Source organism: Nesoenas mayeri (assembly GCF_963082525.1).
Source record: "Nesoenas mayeri genome assembly, chromosome: 1".
Lineage (NCBI taxonomy): Eukaryota > Metazoa > Chordata > Aves > Columbiformes > Columbidae > Nesoenas > Nesoenas mayeri.
In genome coordinates, this window is record NC_137541.1 from 202,741,148 (window position 1) to 202,758,689 (window position 17,542).

The 17,542-nt window shown below is 39.9% G+C and overlaps 1 protein-coding gene across 4 annotated transcripts in view; it reads right to left on the reverse strand.

Annotated features, from left to right (window-relative positions):
• Positions 1-17,542, reverse strand: part of FAT3 (FAT atypical cadherin 3) — a gene marked incomplete at its 5' end in the record, with an annotated part of 320,867 nt that overhangs the window by 128,915 nt on the left and 174,410 nt on the right. For all 4 annotated transcript variants that reach the window (XM_080342231.1, XM_080342229.1, XM_080342230.1 and 1 more), the window contains one exon: positions 445-506. In XM_080342231.1, the coding sequence (XP_080198357.1) occupies positions 445-506 (62 nt within the window). The remainder of the gene's footprint in view (positions 1-444; positions 507-17,542) is intronic.

Consider the following 17,542-nt stretch of genomic DNA (forward strand, 5'->3'; position numbering starts at 1 on the left):
AAAAAACAAAACATCAAGAAACCAAAGCAAAGCAAAGCAAAGCAAACCAAAACAACAAAACCAAAGCAAACCACCACCACCAAACAGAAAACCAAAACCAACCAAAACCCCCCACAAACAAAACACAAAAACAAAACCAACCCCTTTTTCTCTGGATATGTTAAACTTCTGTCACAAATAAAATGTAAGGCCTACAATAAAAGATTCAACCGAAGTAGATTAGAGGTGGAAAACAAATGTTGTGCGAATTTGTTCATTTTTTTCCTGTGCTTGTAAATCACAAAATGTATTATTTCTTCTGTATAACCAGGCAATTCCCAGCTCTGTGCGAGTCTATCATACACTGAGAGAAAGGAGAATACCAGTCTCCTAGAAAAGAAAGAAGGTATTTTAAACTGCAAAAAACACTTAACCTTTTAACATATATGTTCCGCTTAATCTTACCTCCAAAAAATGCTCTGCTTGCTGTTCCCGATCCAATTTTCTTGATGTTGTTGTAATCAGACCTGTGAAAAAAGGATGATATTTGATTGTCAATATCTGTTGAAAAAAATATGTCTCTATCGACCAGAAGAAATATATTCATTTTTCAAACACTCAAAGGGAAAAAATCTATTTGAAGCTATATCAGACACAGATTTCTTGACATCTGTCAAGCATTTTCTTTCTCAATGCAGCCATCATGACTTTCTGACTAACAATGAATCTTTAAAGAAAAATGCTGTGAGAAAAGTAACTGAAAAATGGTTAGCTGTGTATCTACAGTTAACATGCTACATTTATTACAGTGAATAAAAAAACTTACTGAAGAATCACTATTTGTCTTATGATTAAGTGCTTCAACGAATCATTTGCATTTGACTGAAACCCTTCTGTAAAAAAACTCATTAAAGATCTCAGAGTTCTCAAACAATTAATGGGATAAGATGCTGATTACTTCCATGCCAAGAATACTTGACAAAGGAGGTTATTTCTGTAATAACTACTTGTATACATAATGATTTCCAAATGTAATCATTCTAATGCATTAAAGGTTTTGTACTACAATTTCATCAATTTGTTCCATGCTCAAATTGAGCATTTAAAATAAAATACCCTTTTACATGAAGATGATCAAGATATCTTTTTTTTTCCTTTTTTTTTTTTTTTTAAGCAAGGTACTTTCACAAATTATAACCTCTTATGAGACTTAAACCAAGGAAAAAAAATGAAACAGTTCCAAAGTTCCCTCAAAAAAGCAGTGCATATCTTCTATGAACATAGCTTAGTTCTTTATTTTGTTCTCACTAGAGATTTAAAGGGAGATTTGAGTTTGCCCTCGTACAAAACATTTCTTTGGTTAGGAAAATGAATCAGGTTTGTTTTGTGATAGATTCTGACGGGCATAAAGGGACCAATTGTTCCTAGAGATAAAGCTTGTTTGGAGACAATGCCAGTGAACAAAGTCATTCTCAAGAATTCGCCATCTCTAAGATTACCAAGGAAGACGAGAAAATAAATTCTCCCTGGATAACTTATTGTACTTATTTATTTAATCAGACCAGCCTAACATCTAAATACAAATCCATGATGATGCTAAATTATTTAAAACAACCATCAGCAACATCTTATATCTACATAACACCTCTAGTCCCAGATGACTTCTATAGCTCCTCACACTCTGTCTTCTCCTTGGAGGAATCACTTTATCTTTTTTGGTGAGGAGTGGGGAAATACTACTTGAAGTAATGGGATGAAATGAACAAAGGAAAGGCCACTCTGCTTTCAATATTTCAGACTCATTTCAAGATCTATTAGACCACAGCAGTGATACCCAAGGGGAAGTCTCAGAAACCTGAGCGGGTCATTGTAATTACATGGAAGAACCTGGTGCTGTCAAAAGGCTGAAAAAAACCCAAAAAAACCGCTATTGACTGAGTTGAGCAACTTTAAGTATTCAAAACAGTTATGTGATATGGGAGACAGCTACTCACTGCACGAGTTTAAACAGATATGAGAGTACGGCTGACAAATTGATGTCATTCACACAAGATCCTCCCATGTCTGGAGAGAACACAGAGATACAGGGAAGAAGTTCCTGAGAGCAGTTCAGCCCCAATAAATCGATAAAGTAAAAATTTCAGACTTGAAATATCCCTGTTCAACACATGCATCGTCACTATGGATATTTACCAAGCACAATCTAACCACAGTAAGGAACATGATCATTTTTATATCGTCTTCCACTTTCTTCTCTCCTAATGTACCACCATGAACTCCACTTTCTTCTTAAACAGGAAATACCTAGCTGCAAATTAGAAGTCTCTGTCCTCATCATCTTCTTCAGGCAGACAAATTCACTTTGCTTTTGAAGACCAAAAGCTAACATCTGAAACTAAAAAATCACTGACAGAATGAATAGTACTTGTCTTACATTGGTAAAACTAAAACTACTACTAGTACTACCACTGGTCCTCCACACAAAACTACTGTTAGCACTAAAGGGTTTGCTGGTTTTAATTATTTTTTTTCTTTTTTCAACCTAGAGCTTTTTGGACTGCAATAACAGCCAGAGTGCCTTCAGACCTGAATTTCCTTCAAAAAGAGGTGGATGAACACATGGCAAGTCTCTAAGACAGAACTGCCTATACTTTAAATGTAGAGGATCTTAACAGACTCAGCACCCAGACTCAACAGCTGGTCATAAAGGGCAGGTAACCAGACGATCACCATCAGTTCTGCAGACCTGATCCTGAGGTATGGTGCTAACACAACTAGTGGTTTTTGCTTTAAAGACAGCTCTGCATACAGCTGCCAGTTCTCGGCAGTTTCATTAGGTTGTTACAATACCCTGTAGAAATAATCGGTCATTTGTGTGTGAAGCTGTGGAGCCTCTAGTTTCCATTCCTGTTCTCTGAAGGACTCTCCCATCCAACACCGCTGGTGGCCCCACTGCAGTCTCCTGGCTGCTCAATTCTACAGGAATTCTTGAAATCACAGATAGTTCACACTACACAACACTACTGCTTAAAATATGACTATACATAAAATCAGATCTCAACTACCTGACATAAATATTTATTTAATTATAGTCAAGTATTAGTAAGGATGCAAATCTCATCCTTTCATATTATAAAACCGTATTTCAAGGAATTCTGTTTAAGACCAATCATCAAAACTGAAAAAAGAGGATTATGTTCCATTTATGTTTAAGAACACCCACAGCTTTACCACCTTGCACCTGACCTTGTCGCACTTCATGAGGTTCGCATGGGGCCACCTCTTGAGCTTGTCCAGGTCCCTCTGGATGGCATCCTGTCCCTCAGGTGTGTCAACCACACCACTCAGCTCGGTGTCATCCACAAACTTGATGAGGGTGCACTTGATGCCACTGTCTATGTCTCAGGGTACTTAAAGGTACTCTGTGCCATAGGTACATAACAGTAATAGCTAGCAGGATAGAGAACTTTATTTTCAAGATAGGGGGGGAAACTGAGAGAAACTTGGCTTTGAACAATATAATATATCCCAGTTTTAGTTCTTCTCTAACTGTATTAAATTGTCATACTCTGTTAGGGTGTAATGGCATTATCTAAAAAATATAACTCACAGAGAAAAAATAAAACCAAAGAAATTATGTTATGCTTCACTGCTGGTTATGATATAAAATCACAGGGGCACAGTGACAAAAAATGACCTTTTATTTTTTCCTAGCTTCAATATGTGCTGTAGCTCTTCTAGATACAGCCATCTGGACAGCGGTCCAAAGCCAGTTGGGAAATATAGCACGCACTGCTCACAGAATAGTCAAAAACACTAACAAGCTTCAAAAGTCATAGCACACCTCTCAAATGGTTTCTCTCAAATTTCCAAGGAAACATCATGGTCCTGCAAAGGGCAGGAGATATTTATAACTGTGATGATTCTTTAAGAGCATCCATGAAGAGGAAAACTGGATCCAATAGAAAAGTTATTTACAATAAAATCATCAGCTCACAAACAAGATTATGTGATTCTCTTCCCAGTACTTCATCCTTTTCTTTGACTTTCTGAGTTAAAACATCCCTCTGTGCATTGTGGCACATCTGCTCCTCAGGCCATATAAATGAACTGTTTTGTGAAGCTCTGAAACATTTCTTGACCCAGTGTTTCAGCTTGGAGAAAACTATATGATCTTATACAACTTGCTTTCCTACAATATCTGTTACTTTTGCTATTGGAGTACTTTCCCCAAGCTGAACAATTATCCATCTACTCCCATCACATAGTTCAGAAATGATGGAAGTGAATAAGCTCACCCCACACAACATGTCCCATTATACTGCAGGACATGGTGACAAGTCCCAACTGATGCCAATTGGGAAACATCCTTCCAACACTCCTCTGTACACTGGGTAGGATTATCCTCCTCTCCTGCATCATTCACTCTAAAAGGAAACTCAATATGTGGATGGAGAAGAAGCAGCAGTGTCTTTCAGCCCAGTCCAGATGGGAGAACCAGAGATTTGGGGTCAGCAACAAGGCAGACTTGCTTTACAGCTTAGGTAGAGCAACAGTGACACGGAAGAAAGAACTCAACCAAAAATAAGAAATCCTGACACTTTAACCAATACATAAGCCTATACGATCTTCAGCCAATACATCATCCTGAAAACAAATCACTGGTTATTAGGGCTCAGATGTGTGATCAAGACATTTGAGAAACACTTAACACCAATGACTGGGATAATGCTTTTAGCACGTCATAGATGCAAAGTGAAAAAAAAAAAAGGTTCAGTGAAAGAGATCAAACCCCATTATTTACTTCTCATTTGCAATGAATGAAGCATGCAGTTACTGAAGTGCAATGAGGAAATACTACGTATAAGCAAACAGTAACCTGATCATATGTTTGATGTCTTAGAATTAACACCAGGTATGTGTGTGAATGCATGTGTGTGTTTGTCTGTGTGTGTTTGTCTGTGTGTGTTTATAAATGACTGAAGATGACATAAAATGAAGAAGTTATGAATTCAACAGTATGACTAATGCTTCAGAATTATTTTTTGTAGAGAACTGCATCTTTATTCATAATAAAACCAGTAAACCTGAAAGAGAGATGTGTAGCCTGTTGGTTCTTTTGTGTCAGCTAAGGTACACTTTCTTATTCAAAAGTGGTATAATGTTCTGAGTCTTTTATGATATATTGTATTTTATAACAGTAGTTCTTCTTGGAAGCTTAACCATGTGGTTATGCTAAATGTCTATATCCGAGGAATACCCAAAAGTACATATCGCTCTCTGATGATATGCAGGCAACAGGCTCAATCTAGTGCAAGTCCATAGCAATCAAAGAAGCTCTGTAAATTTATGCTAGCTTAGAATCTCTCTCATATGTAATCTTTGCATTTTTATTTTTAGTCAAGAATACTTGAAAAAGCACAGACATTTCTCAACTAATTTAACATAAACAAAGGAAGGCAAACAAATTTATATTCAAATGTAATTTGAGGCCAATATCTTTCATTTCAAAGAGTTCAGTATATATATTCCATTTGCATACCCAAATTATTCCTTCCTCAGGAGGCTGTGATAGTGCCATGTAATCCTACCAGAGCTCCAAAATTTGATTTGAATTCTGACATTTCTGACAATCTTTACCAAAGTTTGCTTTGTATACTACTGGAACTATAAATACATTTTATAGGATGGCCTAAAGCTAACAGAGATATTTATGTTTATAGATACTTTTTATTATTAACTTGACAAGAAATGCGGGATAATGTACAGAATAAAAGTAAATAGCGACTTTTCAAATCTTAGGTGAATTTGATGCTGGTCAAAGTGAAGGTGACAAAGGTGGGGAAAATAATGCCAGAACTGCACTAGCCCGAATTGTCACCTGAGGATCATGTATTTATTCGACAACACTATTTCATAAATTCCATAAAATATCAACTAGTCTGTCTGAGTAGACTATGCACATAAACATTAATTTATGCGCTGTAGAAGTTCACAGAATCACAGAATGTCAGGGATTGGAAGGGACCTCAAAAGCTCATCCAGTCCAATCCCCCTGCCAGAGCAGGAACACCCAGATGAGGTTACACTGGAAGGTGTCCAGGCGGGTTTTGAATGTCTCCAGAGAAGGAGACTCCACAACCTCCATGGGCAGCCTGTTCCAGTGTCTGTCACCTCACTGAGAAGAAGTTTCTTCTCAAATTTAAACAGAACCTCTTGTGTTCCAGTTTGAACCCATTACCCCTTGTCTTATCATTGGTTGTCACCCAGAAGAGCCTGGCTCCATCCTCATGACACTCACTCTTTATATATTTGTAAAAATTAATGAGGTCACCTCTCAGTCTCCTCTTCTCCAAGCTAAAGAGCCCCAGCTCCCTCAGCCTTTCCTCATAAGGGAGATGCTCCACTCCCTTAATCATCTTTGTTGCCCTATGCTGGACCCTCTCCAGCAGTTCCCTGTCCTTCTGGAACTGAGGGGCCCAGAACTGGACACAATATTCCAGATGTGGTCTCATCAGGGCAGAGTAGAGGGAAAGGAGAACGTCTCTTGACCTACTGAACACTCCCCTTCTAATCCACCCCAGGATGCCATTGTCCTTCCTGGCCACAAGGGCACAGTGCTGGCTCATGGTCATCCTGCTGTTCACCAGGACCCCCAGGTCCCTTTCCCCTACACTGCTCTCTAAAAGGTCATTCCCCAACTTATACTGGAACCTGGGGTTGTTTCTGCCCAGATGCAGGACTCTACACTTGCCCTTGTTATATTTCACTAAATTTTTCCCCGCCCAACTCTCCAGCCTGTCCAGGTCTCTGGATGGCAGCACAGCCTTCTGGCGTGTCAGCCACTCCTCCCAGCTTGGTGTCATCAGCAAACCTGCTGACAGTGCACTCTATTTCCTCATCCAAGTCATTGATGAATATATTGAGTAATACTGGCCCCAGTGAGCTGAGCATTTCTTTGTTTTTTTAACACTTTCTGTTCTGGAAAAAAGGCATTCGCTACCTCTGTCCTTGCAGTCAGAGAGGGTGATGGGACCTGGACAAAAGCGAACCTGTCTCCTAACTCTGCTTTCAGTGCTTTAATTAGAACAGCCAATTGCCAATTAGGGTCTTCCAGCTGAACAACCCATGCTCTGCCCTCAGTTAGTTCTCTTGTTCCACAGAAGGGTCCTCATACAAATAAAAGCTCTCTATGTCTGTGTGTGCTTAAGTTGGTAGACCATGCTATACAAATATATACATGTGCACTGTATATACAGTCAAATATTTGAGTATCTGTGTGCATGTGTATGACATTTTACATATACCAAATGTTGTAAAATTTTAAAATTATCCTAAAATACACATATTTACAGACGTATATTTAGTTCTGAGGTTTACCCATGTTCATTATTTCCATATTTCAATTATTATTTGAAATATTTGTGTTAGAAACAGATTAACTCATGGACTTGGAGAGCCACAGAATTAACATTCACCAAGGGCTGTTGAAAGCAAAGGCTATAGCAGAGGAAATCTCTAAGCACTGGATAGCCTGAACAGTAGCACGGAGAGGGAAACACTGCTGTGGGTTTGCCCCTTCTGATGCTTATTCTCTACGTATTCAGATCAGCCCACAGCTGTAGGTGTGACAGTGAACTAAACTGACCTTTGGCGTAGAAGAAGCTCACATATTTTTCAATAGTGTGACACTTAGGGACCAAAAATCAGTTTGCTACAGGCTATTTTCTAAGGCAGATTGAATTTCCCTAATATGGCTATGAAGCCAAGGAGAGTTCAACAGCTTCCTCCTTACAAAATTAAATTATTTTCATTCAACCTGTGGATGGATAACCTTACCTGAGCTGCTTTTGCTGAAGTACTGCTTGAAAGATAACAGAATCTGATATGGAGAGACAGCATATTTTACTGCTGTCTCTGGAAGTGTTGCAAATTTTATGGTATAAAGACTGAATTTTTTAAAAAATGAAATTTTAAATAACTCCTTTATTAATTTCTCAATTCCAAACTTAGTTTAGATGAAATATGAAAAGAGTATCATCTGACAGGTAACAAGCAGGCTAAAATAAAAGATGCCCAATACGTTCCTCTGTTTTAAGCCGAAGGCAGAGTGTCTTCCTAGGGTTAGGAAGAGGAGTAGGAAAGCAACGTCTTCCCCTTCCCTGGCAAAAGACTAACAGCATACAATGTACTGCATGTTTAACTGTCCATTAATAAAACATGATTATGTTTCCTGCTACACGTATTCATAAAAAAACCCCTTTTCATTTAAAAAATACAAGTGCAGGATGGGTTAGAAGTATGACCAGGGACTTCAAGTTGTTACACAGGGTTTGACTGAAACCTCAGAATATATTGTCCGGCTGCAAGTTGTAGCAGTATAGGGTTTACACCCTCTCTACTCATAGTGCAAGAGTCTCGGACCAGTACAGTCAGGCAACACAGGACCGTATATGTCAGGGCTTATTCATCACACCCACAGAGATGGTCTGGATGGATTAGCTGAGGTCTCATCTCAAAGCTTGCTAGTCACTGGTTGCTGGGGGAAACTTTCTCCTCATTAAGATACCAATCCTCATCTTCAAATAAAACAATTTTTATGTGGAAACAAGAATTTAAAATTAGAGAGCGTTCTCCACAGAGTTCTTGTGCCCTGCAAGATGCTCTGAACATGCTGCAACACTGATGCTATCACATCACAGTCCAAAGTGGATGCAGTTCCCAATCTGCCTTTCTCAAAAATACTGCAAGCAACAAGGATGCAGAAAGAAAATCATAAGAAGATATCAAAGGAAATGTTCTGTAGATTTATCCTTGAAAGCTCTGCTTGGGGAGAAAAATGCCTTGGGATTGTTTGCTGAAAATATGGGCCTTTTAACCCAACAAGTTAAACAGACAAAAGGAATAAGTAAAACAAAAACTGCTTTTCCAAAAGTGTTCCATAAATTCAGCGACTCCTTATACTCACTGCTCATACAACAGAGCCCCTAAGTTGAATTTGCAGAAGCTCATATGGCGATGTATGGGTTTACTGATGAGTTTACTAGAAATCTCAAATATTTATTAACAGTACATATAAAGGTATGAACACAGCCTTTCCATACATATAATGAACACAGAAATGAGCACACAAATCTGTTGAGAAATACAGCCATCAGCTGTCAACTGTCCTGATACTCTTTCTAAGTAAATCTAGGACTTTAGGTTAAAAAAAAAAGAGTAGCCACAATAAATAGCATTAGGATTTCCCCCATATTTTCAGGAAAGTAAAACTATTGTGTATTCCTAACCATGGAAATGTCAAAATGAATAGCAATAACCAGAGTAATTTTATTACCCACAGGCAGTGAGAGGCGTTGTAAACACTCTAACAGCACATTCATCTCCTCCGATAAATTAGGGATCGACAAAATGAAATTGAATTTCGAAGATAAATGATAGAAAACGATGTACATTTTACTTGGAGATGTAAACAAACATATCATTTTATATAATTACACATGTAAACCTCTAATTTAGAAAGACTGTATTCTGATCCAAATGAATGATACTTCATTGAACAAGAAAGAGAACACACCAGGCGAGCCTGTGCAATTATGTGAAGGACTGCTGCCTTATTGTTTTTCCTGAGGTGACAATGAGAGTGAAACAACCTCTTTGAAACAAACTAGGTATAGAAAATGATTGCTTTTAAAAACAACTACACTTTCTAATGTGTGGTTATGTCTGAAAATAAAAAAAAAAAAAAGCGAATTTGAATCAAAACTTCTTTATTCCTCTTTGGTTGTCCCTTCTGTCTCTCGTTAGAATTTCCTTAGCTTATTGCTGAAAATATCAAAACTCTGCGTAAAATGCACAGCAAACATTTACTTCAATGAAGAATTTGGATTATGCTTTCCTTTGAAGGCAGATTCTGGCTTTTTTTGTTCCTCAAATCTGTTTAAAATGACAATATGGTGTGCCAGTCTGTTCAGCCTGGTGGAACAGGGAACTCAGAGGGACTCCCTTTCATCCCTTCAAAACTCGGCCAGACCGGTCCTCAGCAACTGCAGGCAAAGCCACCACTCTCCTAAATATTCCTCTCCATTTAAAAAACGGCCAGGTTTTCTGTTCCCTGTATTCCTCCTGGAAGGCTGTTGGGGAAAATGACCGCATGGTTAAAAGCCCTTGTTTCCAGACAGACTGTGTTTATGAGTAATTTGCACATTACTTTTGGTCAACTAAACAAGCGAAGCTCCTTTGGCTTCATCTCACCTAACGAATCTCACATTGCCCTTCTGCATGGCAGTCCCAGCCCTCATCCCCCCTAAGTCTGATGGATGGACGTTGTACACTGTGTTCTAGGTAAGGCCTACACAGTCCAGCTAAACTGGCCTAACTACTGCCTCCACTGGATGCAAGTCTGGCAGAAAGCTGCAGTCTTGTTATTAGTCCCCAAAACCACCATTTTGTTTAGTCCACTAATGAATTTCTACTCGACAAACTCCAGGGATCCTTTCTTCCTCTTCTTTTTTTCCCCCCAACCTCTCCTGTTTGGATGATGCCTCTGGATCGGAGCAAACTCCCACTTTTGAAGCCAGCACCATCGAAGAAACCACCCAACAAGATCGTTTGTCTAGCCAATACTTGAAATAATCTGCTAATGTGTGCCCTTCAGCATGCAAATTCCTCTTTCAAGACTCATCATTTTTATTTCCTCTTTAGCCAGTCGCATATGCACATATCAATTTGACTATTAATCTCCATGTCCTCGTACCTCATAAATTCTGCGGTGCGACCATATCAAATGCATTACTGAAGTCCATGTAGATGACACACAGAGCATTTCTTAAAACATCATTTATCTCATCAGTGACAACAGGATAGGCTGATGCAATTTACTTCTGCTAAACCCATGAGCACTTTTATCCCATTTTCTATGTATTTCCATGTTTTTAATTATACTGTCCTTCAAAATGCGTTCGAAAGCCTTGCAGATGACAGAGGTCAGACAAATAGTTCTGTGACTGCAAGGCTTATTTCTTCACCCTGTCTTCCTGCTCTTTACCACTGATATTTTGTTACCTCCCATTTTTATGGTTCAAATCCCATATTTGCTAACACCCCTAAACAGTTACTTGCTACAGGCCTTCAGTTTAAGGTGAATTTTCACATTTCTGGAGCAGAGATGATCATAGTTACTCTTACTTCCTAGAAGTGGTGACAGTGACTTGGGTTTGGCCAGGAAGAAGCCAAATCCCAAACAGCTGTGGACAGCAGGATAAGTCTGCAAATGTGCCTGTATCAAACCACAGTCACCACCTGACTGTGGTCGCTTTGGACCGTAAATAGCTTCAGGCACCTCTACGAAGCGCCTGAACTCAGTCTGGATGAAGCTACTGCTCAAACTGCAATCCCAAGAAGCCTGCCCTCAAAAATGATCCTTCAAGGACGAGGAGGGGGCAGAACAACCACCAAACACAGTCTGCAATCCACAGCTGCAGTTTTTAAGTGAACAGACTGATAATACTCGAAGTGCCCAAGCTGCACTGTCTCCTTCAGCACAACTGATGGGTAATTTCCCTGTGGTGTCATTGCAGCCTGGGTCATCTCTTAGGGCTGTGATGCTCTGAAACAACTCAGCAAATGCCCTTGAGGGACTGTCATGCAAGAGCTTAGCTCTCCTAAAACACTTCACACGGCAGCTCACAGTTTGCGGGATAAGAAGGTTTTCAAGTTCAAATCCTTTATTTAGGCTCAAACGAATGCAATAAGAACAGAAATAGCATTCATATCTTCTTTTGTTTTCTTCCCTTAAGAAGTGCAGTGCTGCCTAAAAACCTAATTGTTAATACGATGCCTCAGCACAGATTTTAACATCCCCCTGCATTGCTTTCATTTTCAGGGAGAAATTACAGAATTCTATTTGGGTTATAATTAGCATATAATTATTACTGGCAGGAATAGTTATAAATATATATAACTGGTGGCTAGCTTAGTAACCAGCACACATAATCATTATACAATTTTCTTTAATTTTTTTGTGCACAAAGGCCTCATAATTCTGCAAAAGCGACGACTGAGCCTAACTAGACTCTTGTTCTAATTTATGCTAATTAATTTCACTGTTTGCAAGAAAGAAGACTTATATAACATCCACGGCAGGGGTAGGTGGTACTACTTTCAGTGGAAAGGGGCTATGCAAATACTCTGCACCTTGGGCCTGAATACATCATGAACTATTGTTCAATCTCTTTCTCTAGCATATTATGATGTAATAACAAAGGAAGGAAACAAATAATAATAAAAAAGTCTCCAATGAACACTTTTGTATAACATATGCATGGGTCACAGCATGATGAAGTCCTGGTATTTTCCTCTCTCAATTGTGGAGGAGGTGTGGAGGGTGTGCGGGGCACAGCTGTCAGTTTTTCCTCCTAATCTAGACACCCTCATTACCTCTTAAAGAGAAGTGATTTCACATTTTTCCACACACACCCTCAACTGAGCTCTGTTCTTGACAATAGAAAAACAACCCCAGCTTTTCTCTCAACTGCATCAAAAGAACGGTGTGGATCCCTCCTTACCAGCGATTGTCTCCAGCTCAGCAAACCCTCAGTGCTGGGAGAGCGTCCCCTCACGCTAACCGCAGATTCCCCAGGTCAATCTCATCTTCATCTCTAATAAAAAAATGATTCATCGGCAAGGTGACCTTCCTGATCCAGAGGCAGAATGTGGAGCTGTGGGAAGAAGCCTCATAGAAAAGATATATGGTCTTGTTTCATGACATGCAACTCACAGATAGACCTCGGACTCTCAAGATTCCCCTGCCCTTCCCAAGGTGGCCTCCTGCCTAAGTAATCATACTGAGACACCTCTGCTTGGTTTCCATCTCACCCTCTGTCTTGGTCCTTAACCTTACATGAGACATTTAATGTCTCTGTGCTTCAGTTTCCCCTCCCGTAAAACTGTGGTAATTGATCTTTTTCTTTGAAAAGTGCCTTGTGATCAATAAAGGAAAAACTTATTTGTGTAATAGTAAGATATTATTATTAACTAACAATCTCATAAAGCTCAGTCTTAACAGCTAAGCATTTTCTAAAATGTATTAAATATGTGAAGAAAATAATTTCTTTAAAGACTGAAACTAATTCTTTTGCCTTCCAGAGTTTTCTGCTTGCTTTTATTTTCTTCTTTTTTTTTCCACTTCTCTGGGCAGGGATTTATTTAAATTGTTATCAATGGGTAAAATACAGTATTAGCTCCGATCCCCCACTTCAATGGCTCAGCACATAACAAAAATGCACAGTAGAACTAGAACGTGAATGCAGCTGCTTTTCTCTGCAAAGCCAGTCCAGGGCCTCAGCCTGGCTCAACAGCTGTCAGAGCAGAGAGGCAAGTGTGGGCCCTGGGTACCAGTAAAACTGCAGCCGAGGAAGAGGAGCAGATTCAGATATTTGCGAAGAGTCCTCCCTTGCTTTGACACCAAGTAAGAGGTGGGATTCTCTGGCTGAGCTCTCTCCATGTGCACAGGCAGATGGAGTGGAGGAAGGGCAGGCAGACCCCACGCTCAGCTGCTCAGTGGGGGGGTCTCAGTAGCATCCTAAGCACCATCCCCGCTGGCTGCTTTTAAACAGTGACACTGATTTATTTATAACTCCCAGAGTGACTGGGGAAGAACCTGAGGGGACTATGATGAGAGTATAGAGGGGACAGAGGAATAAGGAGATCTGCACTGGGGGAGGATGTGAACGTACATCCATCTCAGCATAGGAGACCAAAAGCAGGGCATGTTAAGCAAGCCCTGGGCACTGATGGGGTTGATGACAGAGGAGCAAAGGCCAGCCATCCCATAATGAATGAGGATGGAGTGGTGCTACCACAAGGACTTGCTTTTGGAATAGAAGATGCATCCAGAGGTTGTGACAAGCTGCTTCTGGAAGTATTATGACTGTAGGGACAACCCCCACTTGCTTTTTATTTTCTCCTGCCTGAAGCACAGCCCTGCTGGTTTGATCCATCACTGCTTATACACTTCTCCCTTACACTTTCTACCTTCTCCTTTTGATGCTTGGTTAGTGCACAAGTCCTCATATTCTACTTCTATACGCTTTGAAGAATGCAGAAAATGATGTTCACCTAGCTGAAAGAGGAATGTGTGTGACCTGATCCAGGCCTCACATGTGCTTCTCTCCTGGTCACACAAATGGGGCTCTGAGTTCCTCCCAGGCCTGCATGGCACAACTGTGAGCCCAAGGAACAATGGAAGCTACTCTTCTATTCCTTCCCAAGTCCTCCCAAATGAGTAAATCAAGTCTCCTGAGCTACCTTTTTCTCGTACAGATCCCTATCAGAAATATTAAGAGGGATATGGATGAAACAGAAATGGAAATGTATGTATATGAAATTACCAAAAGAAGTACCAATCAGGTTTAAAAGAATGGTCTGTATTGATAAACCAAGGAGATGATTGACAGCAGTCAAACAGGTGAACTCTGGGGAATGTGTCGTTTACATCTGGGCAGTAGGCTCTGATAAGGTCCCTGCACTGATGACTTGTCAGCAGAAGACCTGTGATATGGCAGCAGGAAGAGGGCAACAAGGTGACAGCAGGTCACATATATTGTCACCCTAAAAGAAAGACAGACAATAGCCCTAAAGATATCCAAGATGAGGAGATGAAGAAAGTGAGCAATGATTTACAGAGGCAGAAATACGCAAGATTGTGATGCAAAGATAATAGTTAATTCCTAAATGTTTCAAAAGACCTGTCCAAACCTCAGTTCCTTGTCAGTCAAGAAGAACCCAAGAGACACAGGGAGGACTTGAGTTTTCTGCACGAGCCGTCTTGGCAGCAGCACTTGGATACACAAGCCTCGGTGTGTAGGGTATGAGAGTGTGAGTGGGTAGAATCAACTTATAGAGCAAGCTAAATAAAATAAAATGCCGTTCTCCCTTCACAAGATCTCACACTGAGTTTTGTTACACTTAACTGTGACACTCTTATTTCAGCTAGTTTTAATCTAGGCGACTTCTCAATAAAATGGATGCCACGTTTAACTGTCCTGCTGACCACAAGCTGAGGAGAACCATGAGGATAATACACACACCCATTGTGAAACCTATTCTGTGGTAACCTATCATGACTCAAAAGCTGGTTGTTATTGCACTACTGGATACAAAGGCTCTGAAGCAGAGTGGGATGCTTGGTGTGCTCATTTGCATCTCATTACCCAGCATGCTCTTCCTCCTCAGAGCGATTTTCATAGTGGCATTGTTGTCCGAGCCCTGGGAACAAGTGGAAAGATTTGGTGACTTTGGACGCATGCAGTTCTTTTCTACTTGCCTTGCTCCCCCTTTATAATGAAAGGCTTTGCAAAGTGGTGAAAATGAATCAGTTTTCCATTTTTAAGGCTGTACGGGTGGGGTTTTTTTCAGTAGTTTAAGCTATCAGGAGCAAATCTTGAATAACAAATAAGATTACAGAAATGTGAGCCTAATGTTCCTCTCTACAAGGTGCTCAAGCATGAAGGTTTTGATCAGAGAGTAAGAAATTAGATTTAACTTCCATCTGATTTAAGTTTCGTTTGTACAAAGAACCTATTTCAGCAAAATGTGATTGCAAGCTCATTATTCAGTGAAGGGCAAATATCTTCAATCGCAATCCAGTAAGATCAGCAGTTTCTTCTGTGTGTCACAAACCTCAACGAACAGAACTGAACATACTGGCTTCTGTCATTGTCTACATCTAAGACTGTGATGATTTCACCCTGTCCAATTCCTTTCAAAAGCTGTAGCTTCCAATTAAAAGTATAAGTTGTCAGCCAGAATAAGTGTCTATCATTTGAGCCAGAGCAGTTTTGGTTTCTGGCAGTTTTACTGCATCAAAGGGTTGATTTACAGATCAGTTACAATTTTTTTATTCAGTGCTAAAGGGAATAAAACTGCTTCAGACACAGACTAAAAACAATACTAAGTTACTTAAGTTCTCCACAGTTTTCTATATGTTTTATCAAGTTGGAAATAAAACTTCATTTCTCACTGATTTTCTAGTTTTCAACAGGCATTTAAAAATAATTAAAAAAAATAAAATCCAGGAAAATCTTAGAACCTCAACATCATTGTTTTTTAACAACATCTAGCAAACAAAGATTATACTTCATAAATGTCAATGAATTCAGCACTGAAAGCCTGTGTGAGGTATGAGGTTAACTTCTCCGCAGGTTAAATGGATTTCTCCTATTTTACAGACAAGGAATCTTAGCTATAAAAATAAAACTACATGTTGAAGACTGGAGAAAAACATAGCAGGAACACATTTAAAACTTACCTTCACTCTTTCAGGTTTGTGTTTTAAGAATGTAAGCAATTCTGAGACTCCTTCTTGGGATATAAAAAGGGTAAATATGGGTAAAAATCATATACAAATACACGACAAAGTTCTGAGGCAAGGAGAAACCCTGAGTTTCTGGGGTTTTAAGGCCAAGACTCAGTACCTCCTTAAAACATGCAGAAGGTTTGCTCCTCGGGCTTCATGTGGCAGGGGGATGAGTGGCATTTCACAGCAGGATCCTGTGATGATGCTTTTAGATGGTTATGCTGTATAACCCTTGATGAATCAATTAGGCATTCTCGGTCATCTAAATTATTCATTTCACTAGCAGCATTGTTTTTACAGCGATAGCACAGCCCTAGGTCTACAAACGCCCCTGTAGGATCCAAAAGGATCAGGTTGTACCTCCTGTAGGTACGTGGGATGTGCTTGGTGAAGTAAACCAACCCGGAGATAAGGCAAAGGGAATAGGTTTTTAAAACATTTTAAGATGTTTTAAATCACTCTCACCTACTTTAAAGCCCAAACCTACCCCTAGCACATTGGACTGAGCTTGGAGAAAGTGTGCTGGGGTATCATGGAGACATGCAAGAGCTGGGAGCAGAGACTGGTAGCTGGGATGGGGCTTCATATGAGCCAGGATAGGCATAGATCTAATCACAATAACAAAAAAAATCCAAAGTTTTCAAAAAGGCCATGATATCTGGTAATAGTAACACAGAATTGAGTGCGCTGCTGGAGCACCCGGACAATCCTGGTAGCTGCTGCACAGTGTGGCGATGGTGGTACCAAACAGGGATGCATAAAGAGCTACAGCATCTCGTTCTCTTCCAGAGCCAATGCTTGGACAAGCAGCCAGAAATGAACTGAGGCAGAACAGTGCAAAGTAACGAGATAATGAACAATAGTGCATTAAAAAGTGAAATGGGCAACAGTTCAGTAAAAGTTCACTAAGACACCTTATGCTCCAGAATAATTTTGCTTTGTCAGTCAAAGAAAGACAAGGAAGTACAATAAAACACATTTTTAATACATGGATTTTTCCATGAGTCAGCAAGTATTGCTCCCACCACACCACCCAAACTCCTCCTAAAGCCAAAGGTTAGTGCAGGTGTCATGGACCAGAACAGGACCCTGGTTAACCAGTACAGGTAAGACTTACTGCACTCACCTGCACCCTGCCTGGCTGACAAACATCCTTGCACAGTCAAAGGAGAGAAGCAGGCACTTCTTAAGCATAATTTACATGGT